The following is an 8,756-nucleotide window of genomic DNA, read 5'->3' on the forward strand; positions in this document are numbered from 1 at the left end:
GTTCTAATTTTCTTGGGGATAATGCAGAAGTAAAGGAATAATGCACATTTTACAGAAACATTCAAGGGGATTAGTGGTTAAAGTTCATTGTGAAAGAGATAATTGGTCATTTATCCCATCAAAATAACCAAATTTTGGTGGAATCTGTGAGGTCGAAGTACGCTCGAGTAAATTTCATTTAAAAATAATTTCAGGAAACGCTGTTCTCACCTGTGAAGACCTGATTATGGATTCAACTCAAATTGGAGCAGTTTTGAATTCCCGCCCTCTCACCGCAATCTCCCCAGATCCTAATAACTTTGAAGCCCTCACCCTAGGCCATTTCCTTATTGGTCGTCCACTCACTTCATTGTCGATCCAGATTTGCAAAATGTTGCCATAAAGAGGCTCTCAAGGTATTAGTATCTGCAACTGTTACTGCAGCAATTCTGGTCACGATGGTCCAGGAGTACTTGTCAGAGCTGCAGAAGAGGAGTAAGTGGACAAAAACAGTATAACTTAGACGAAGGTCAGTTGGTTATAGTGGACGATAATCTTCCACACCTAAGGTATAGGTTAGGTCGTGTGATAAAGGTGTACAAAGGACCTGATTCAAAAGTGCGTGTCCCAACAGTGAAGACTTCAGACGGAACTTATAAGAGACCAATAACGAAATTGTGCCCCTTGCCAATACGCATATCTAAATACTAATTCAAGTGTGTTGAAATTATAATTCGAGGTGGGGGCATATCGGATATTTGGACTGAATCGCGATTTTAACCCCGGTCTCATCCGAAGTATGCAGGTAGTGTCCCGAGTTAAAAACATTCCAAAACAGGGCGCGATCGAAAAGTTCGGGAAAGTTCGATAGTGCGAATTTCAAGTGAGCTGGGTCGAACTTGAAACAGTCGTAGACGACAGTCGGGAGTTGTTGTGGGACTAGAATAAAAGACTAATTGCTATCCGTTGTAGTACTATTGGTTCTTAATTTGTTCAAATTGCTGTTGGAAATAAATGAATAATTAAGTTTAGTGCTTTATTGGAAACAAAATAGTAGGTAGTTGCCGGCGCTGGACATGACAAAATGCGGGACGTCGGTGGCAGGATGTTGAGGAAGCGGGCTCCTGCTGCAAAAGAAGCTACAGCTCCAAAGCAACAACAGCAACCAACGAGTCCAATTCAATTGCCGACTCGAACCGCTGAAGGTGCTGCGCAGGATATTCAGCCAGTGCTCACCCAAGCGGGGTTAGTTAGAAAGCGCATGAAGTGGACAACGTCCATGAATGAAACTATTGTGCGCATATATAACTCCATCACGGGACTAGGGCAGAACACGAACAACTATAGGAAAAGGCTCCATGAGGAATTCTGCAACGCCTACCCAAATCTCAATGTCACTGAACAACGAGTGGCAGACCAGTACCGCGTAATTCTGAGAAATGAACTAATACCAACGGCCCGAATCGACGCAATTAAACGAGAACTTCAGCGTCCGCCTGCAATAGAGAATAACACCAACACCTCTGATGAAATTCACATGCCTGGGCAACAACAGGCAGAAGAAACTGATACTGAAAGTCCATCTTGCAACACAAGTGAGCCTGAACACCAGGACGATAGGGAAGAGCTCCACCGACAAGTTGACTCTGACATGAGAAGATACTTTGCCGAACTGGAAGGAACAGATCCTCTTCATCGAGTAGCACCTCCACGACTCAATACATCCAAGAAACTGTCACTTATAATCGACATCTTGAATAGGGACGTTTTACCTGAGTACCTATGTTGTGTTCTGATGTAATCAAATGAAGAAATGAATGAAATGAGAACCACTCGTTTTACAACTTTATTTCTCATAAAAATAAAACTTCGTACAGGTGTTTTTCTATCTTTGCTACAATACTCGAACTGGTTAATTACATTTATAATATCGGCTTGCGCCGGATTCGTATCCCTCCTACTACGCGCTGCGCACATAAATGCGTAAAGAAATAGTATTGAAAATATAAAATATAACAATTCCTCCCTCTCTAAGTTTACAAAGGTTCCATACCTAACCTTGATGGTGCTTTTCGTATGCGTGTGGACCTCCCTAGGGTACAAGGATCATCTGGAGCAGGCAACTGTTTTGGTATTTCCGTTTGAGGAGCTTTAGTTATGTTCAATGTCTGTTCAGAATCTTTATTCTCCTCAGTATTTTCCCTACAGGAATTTTCTAAATTTATCTCAGAATTTTGAGCTGATTCTGTTGAAATCAAAACAGGATCCAGAGTAGGATTGGATGGTGTATGGCTAATCATTAATGGTGTTTCTTGACCTATTGAACGTATCTGGTCAACATGCCGTTTCCAAATTCGTGAATCATCTAGTCGAACTAAATAAGTTAAATTACCTAGGACTCTTTCAATGACACCGAACTCCCATTTATGAGAGTGTAAATATTCTCTGGTCATAACTCTCTCCCCCTCCTTAAATTTTCTCTGACAACCATTGTCTGTGTTAATTGATTTTGAAATATTTCCCGTTGGCAATAATAAATCCAGTTTAGTTCTTATATTTCTACCGAACATTAGGGTGGAGGGACTTACGCCAGTTATAGAATGATGCAATTTTCTGTAGTTCATTAGAAATTTTGATAAGTTTTTCTCAATGTCATTTTCAGTGTGTCCTAATGTTTTTATCACATTTTTGAAAGATTGCACATATCTTTCTGCAAGTCCATTGGTTGCAGGATGATATGGTGGCGATAATTTATGGAAAATGTTGTTTTCCTTCAAGAAATTTTTGAATTGAAAAGACGTAAATGTGGGTGCATTATCACTTACTATGACCGATGGTAAACCGAAGGTACCAAATATTTTTCTCAGTAAAGGAATTAAAGTCTGTACTGTCATATTTTTGACTAAGTGTATTTCTGGCCAACGACTATACGCATCCACTAGAATGAAGAAATAGTGGTTCATAAACGGTCCAGCGAAATCGATATGAACTCTTTCAAAAACAGTTTTAGCCTGTTCCCAAGGATGAAATGGATATTTGGGAGGGTTATTTTTGAATTTATTACATTCTAAACAATTTTTAACCTTCTGCTCAATATCTTCGGAAATTCCTGGCTACCAACAATAACTTCTGGCGATTTGCTTAGTTTTAATTATACCTGAATGTATAGCGTGCAGTTCATCCAAGACTTTTCCGCGTAACGTTTTAGGTATGACAACGGTTTGTCTTTTAAACAAACAATTTTGTTGTAATGAAAATTCTGTTTGATCTATGTTGAAGCGATCTCGTTTATGTACTAGTTTCCCACGTCGCAATGCTTTTATCAGTTTTGAAAGACTTTTATCTCGCAATGTCTCTTTCTCGATTTCTTCGAAAGTAACCGGCAAATTTTGAATTTGAAATATTTCAAAAGAATCTGGTTCATCATAATATGCATTAGTATTAGTCGAATTCATAGGTAATCTAGACATGCAATCCGCATTAGAATGGTCTTTCGTGTTTTTGTATTTTATATCGTATTGAAATGATTGTAGAAATAATGCATAATGTTGCATTCGTGTTGTGGTCAAAGTTGGGAGATGCTTGGATGGAGACAAAATCTGTATCAAAGGTTTATGATCAGTAAAGAGCGTGAAATGTCTACCATAGAGGTAGTAGAAGAATTTTTTAACACCGAAAATGATACTATAAGCTTCCTTGTCTATTTGTGAATACCTTTGTTGAACTGAAGATAAAACTTGTGAAGCAAATTGTATAGGCCTCTCTGTACCATCCGGATATATATGCGACAGCACAGCCCCGACAGCATAGGGACTAGCATCGGTAGCTAATATTAAAGGTAGTTGTGGATCAAAATGAGCAAGTACCCTATCTGACATGATTTCTTTTTTTACCGTATCAAAGGCTTTCTGACATTTTGCGTCCCATTTGAATACTACGCCGTCTTTTAGTAAATTGTATAACGGATATAACTTAGAGCTCAAATTCTTTAGAAATCTGCCATAATAGTTTATTAAACCAGTGAAAGCTCTAACTTCTGTTTTATTTTTAGGTATTTTTGCATTTTGAATAGCCTGAATTTTATTTAGTGCTTTATGTATTCCAGTCTTATCAATAACATAACCACAATATTCTATTTTGTCTTTCATGAATTCAGATTTATCATAATTAATTCGAATATTATGCTTAGCTAATCTAGACAAAACCTCCTCTAGACGTTCGTAATGAGTTTCGTCGTCTGGTGCAGTTATTTTGATATCATCTATGAATACAGATACTCCGGGTATGTCTTTAAGTATGTTTTCTATTTCTCTTTGCCAAATGGCTGGGGCGCTAGCAACTCCATACCATAAACGAGTACATTGATAAAGACCTTTATGCGTACTTAATGTCAAAAGTTTCTGATCTTCCGGATGAACTTCCATTTGTAAGTAAGCTTGCTGTAAATCTAATTTTGTAAATTTATCTCCCCCTGACATTGTTGCAAATAATTCTTCTATTGAAGGTAACGGGTGTTCGTCAATAATTAAATTAGGGTTTAGAGTTACTTTGAAATCTCCGCATATTCTTATATTACCATTTGCTTTAACAACCGGAACTATTGGTGTAGCCCATTCTGATTGATTTACTTTGACTAAAATATTCTCTTTTTCTAACCTACTCAATTCTTCTTCAACTTTATCTTGCAAAGCATACGGAATTTTCCTAGCTTTAACAAAAACCGGATTCGCGTTATCCTTCAACCTTGAGCGAGCTTTGAGATTGAGTATTTTACCCATAGAATTATCTGAAAGAACTGGGTATTTATGTAAAATATTTTGTAAATTTTGTTCATGACCAATTTTATTTAAATTTTCGAGTTTTATGTTTAGTTGACGTATCCACTCCCGACCTAAAATAGGCAATCTATCTGTATTGACAATGTAGACATTCAAATGTTTTAGTTTGCCCTCGTATACGCATTTCACCCTTGAAAAGCCAACAACATCCAAAACTCTCTTGCAATATGTAACCAATTTCAGATCTGTCTTATGGATTTCTAATTTGGGAAATGACTTTTTAAACAATGCATGACTCATTATTGTGACAGCAGCTCCACTGTCCAGTTCAAAATTAATTAATTTATCCTCAATTTTGATTTTTACCATGTATTTATCTCTGTAACTTACATGTTCTGATTCTACCGCAAAAATTTCCTCAATTTGATTGGTATGCTCAGCTTTCCTGGAGATTTGTCTGCCTTTGAAACATACCTTTGCCAGATGACCCTTGACTTTACATTTCGAACAGATAGAAGAGATGTATTTACATGTATTTGCAAAGTGAGAAGGAGAGCCACATCTGTAACAATAAGCAGATTTATTAGAATTTTTATCATTAGAAGAAGGCTTTGAAGAAGCCTTGATTTTCAAAGGTCGATCACCCATTTGTTTTCCACATTTAACACTATTCACAGAAGAACTGGTCAGGTTATTCCGATGAAGTTGTGCTGCATCCCTGGCAGAAGTTTCCATGCTGATCGCTACCTCTAAGGCTCTCTCGATTGTCAAATCCTTCATCTCCAATAGCCTACTTTGAATATTTTGGGTTCGTAGACCAAAAACAAATTGGTTCCTAAGGGCTTTCTTCAAGTAATCACCAAATTTGCAAGTTGTTGCCAGGCGTTGTAGGGCCGTCAAATATTCTTGAACACTTTCCCCATCATTTTGTTTTCTTTGAAGGAATCTAAAATTTTCTGCAATTTCCAACGGCTCAGGATTGTAATGGTTCTTCATTTCTCTTATAAGGTCTTCGTAAGGTGTATCATTGGGGTTTTGGGGTGATATTTTATCACATAGAACGTCATAAGCATCTGGCCCCATATAATGGAGTAAATAGGCCGCTTTTTTATCATCAGGCACTTGAAAAACTTGGAATGCGCTTTCCAATCGCATTAACCAACGATCGAATTTTTTGGTAATATCGTAGGTCTCGATCGAAAATACTGTATGAATGGAATGTGTTGGGGCAGCCATTTTGTGATCTTCGCAAATCTCACGTGTTCGACGTAATTAAGTAGTTAAGTTTATCCAATTAAATGCAGGATCGTTTCTTTCTCGTCGCCAACTGTTGTGTTCTGATGTAATCAAATGAAGAAATGAATGAAATGAGAACCACTCGTTTTACAACTTTATTTCTCATAAAAATAAAACTTCGTACAGGTGTTTTTCTATCTTTGCTACAATACTCGAACTGGTTAATTACATTTATAATATCGGCTTGCGCCGGATTCGTATCCCTCCTACTTCGCGCTGCGCACATAAATGCGTAAAGAAATAGTATTGAAAATATAAAATATAACAACCTACAGAACGGAAGTTCATTGGAATATCTGCATCTAGTTTTTTACTGTGCTGCGCTAACGACAGCGAAAACCATAGGGGCAAAAATTCGCCGAACGAACAACGATGGTCCAAAATTACACAAATTACACGCGCCAGCTTGGCAGAAACGTCTTCAACACAAAACAGAAAGGCTAAGAAGAGACATTGGACGACTGACTGAGTACTTGAACGGGAATCGAGGAAGAAAGGTTGTGAAAGCTGCCAAAGAGATCATGGATAGAAACAGGACACACACAGAACGAGAGACGGAGAATGCTACAGCTCACGATTGCCTCGACACTCTGAAGCAAAAATTAAGTCTGTATGAAGAACGTCTGAGGAGATATAAAAGCAACTATAGCCGGAAAAGAGACAATAATTCATTCGAAAAGTCCGAAGAAACTTTCTACCGGTCACTCACATCGTCTGATGGAGAAAATGGAAAGTTACCACCAAAGGAAGCCATTGAACAATTCTGGACCGAACAATTATCATCAAAACCTCAGTTCAATGGAGAAACCGGATGGATTGAAGATGAAAAATCTGAAGCTATAAAATATGAGCCGATGCAGCATGACATGATCACAATTGAAGAAGTAAAATCAGCTATCAGAGGACTGCACAACTGGAAAGCACCTGGCCCTGATGGATTACAGAACTTCTGGATTAAGAAACTTTGGATCATGCATGACAAATTTACCTCCGCAATAAATGATGTCATTGAAAATCCTGAAAGAATGCCAGTATTCCTTACACATGGCACAACATACCTGTTACCTTAAGACCAAAGGAATACAGAAGACCCATCCAAGTACCGACCAATAACATGTCTTCCAACGATGTACAAATTAATCACATCGTGCATTTCAAACCGAATTCACAACCATTGCGAAAGGAATAACATCATCGCCATGCAACAGAAAGGATGCACCAAAGACAGCCGAGGGTGCAAGGAGCAACTAATAATAGATTCAGTTATCTGCAATCAAGCGTTCTCCAAGCGAAGGAATCTTTACGCTGCGTACATAGACTACAAGAAAGCATTCGATTCTATACCTCACGAATGGCTCTTGACGATCTTGAAGATTTACAAGGTCGATCCCATGTCAACCTGGCGTACTAGTCTTCAAATGAAAGCAGCAGATTGCTCCATTACAACAGAACCTATTCCAATAAGACGCGGAATTTTCCAAGGAGACTCGCTGAGCCCTCTGTGGTTCTGCATGGTCCTGAATCCCTTGTCTCATAAATTGAATTCTACGGACTACGGATTTTCCATCAAGAGCGGCAGTAGAACTATGATGAAACTGAATCATCTCCTTTACATGGACGATTTGAAACTCTTCGCATCTACCAAAAAACAAATGCAACTGATGCTGAAAATGGTGGAAGGATTCTCGGAAGACATCAAAATGAAGTTTGGACTAGAAAAATGTCGACTGCTAAACATAACGAGAGGGAAAATAGAAGATGGTACGTTCAAACTCAAGGAAGGTGCAGAAATTGAAGCATTAAAGGAAAGAGACACATACAAGTATCTAGGCATAAGACAGGCCAGAAAAATCAATCAGACCCAGATGAAGAAAGAATTAACGGAGGAGTTCACCCGAAGATTGAGAAGGATAATGAGAACTGGTCTCAACAGCAAGAATCTGATAAAAGCGATTAACACCTACGCTTGCTCGGCGCTGAGCTATTCATTTGGTATTATCTCTTGGACGACCACCGATTTAGCAGCTTTACAGAGAAAAATAAGGACGATGCTGACTGAACACAATGAACATCACCCCAAAAGCTCAATAGAACGGACAGAGCTGCCACGACATCTTGGGGGTAGAGGAATTGTTGATTTGTCCAACCGTATGTTCCAGGAAATTGAAGGACTTCGAAAATATTTCTTGAGGAAGGCAGCTTCGTCAGAACTCCTTCGAATAGTTTGTGTTGCTGATAGTTCTACACCATTAAAGCTACAGCAGGATCACTTGGAAACCGTCGAACACTCTGCAGAAAGTAAAATGCAGAAACTGATTGGCAAACCTTTGCATGGGAGGCACCAGAACGAGGTAAAAACCTACGTCGACATATCTGCGTCGAACTACTGGTTGACTTCCGGAAGGTTGTTTCCTGAGACAGAGGGCTTCATGCTCGCCATCCAGGATCAGGTGATTCCAACAAGAAATTACATGAGATACATCGCCAAGGATGCCTCAGTGGCGGACGATAGCTGTCGTTATGGCTGTGCGACACATGAAACTATCCAGCACATCACCGGGGGATGTCAGAAGTTCGCGGGCGCGGAGTACAAAAATAGACATGATGCTGTTGCCAAGATTCTTCACCAAGAATTGGCACTAAAACACCAACTTCTAACTTCGAAAAGGATTCCTTATTACAATTACCATCCAGATGCTGTGC

The 8,756-nt window shown here is 38.9% G+C and overlaps 1 protein-coding gene across 1 annotated transcript; it reads right to left on the minus strand.

The window, feature by feature from the left end:
* Positions 1-2,015: 2,015 nt before the first annotated feature.
* On the minus strand, positions 2,016-5,993 carry LOC123321054 (uncharacterized protein K02A2.6-like). The gene is made up of 2 exons (XM_044908559.1): positions 3,623-5,993; positions 2,016-2,224 (listed from the first exon to the last, which is right to left on the minus strand). The coding sequence occupies exons 1-2, from the start codon at positions 5,991-5,993 to the stop codon at positions 2,016-2,018; spliced, it is 2,580 nt and encodes an 859-aa protein (XP_044764494.1).
* Between the last annotated feature and the right edge of the window lie 2,763 nt (positions 5,994-8,756).

Source organism: Coccinella septempunctata, chromosome 9 (genome assembly GCF_907165205.1).
Source record: "Coccinella septempunctata chromosome 9, icCocSept1.1, whole genome shotgun sequence".
NCBI lineage: Eukaryota > Metazoa > Arthropoda > Insecta > Coleoptera > Coccinellidae > Coccinella > Coccinella septempunctata.

Excerpts from the sequence above, each read along its gene's own strand:
- LOC123321054 (XM_044908559.1), bottom strand. The coding sequence starts at position 5,993 with ATGGCTGCCCCAACACATTCCATTCATACAGTATTTTCGATCGAGACC. Across the intron at positions 2,225-3,622 it reads ATTCTTCTACTACCTCTATG|AATCAGCTCAAAATTCTGAG; the intron begins GTAGACATTTCA and ends TGATTTCAACAG.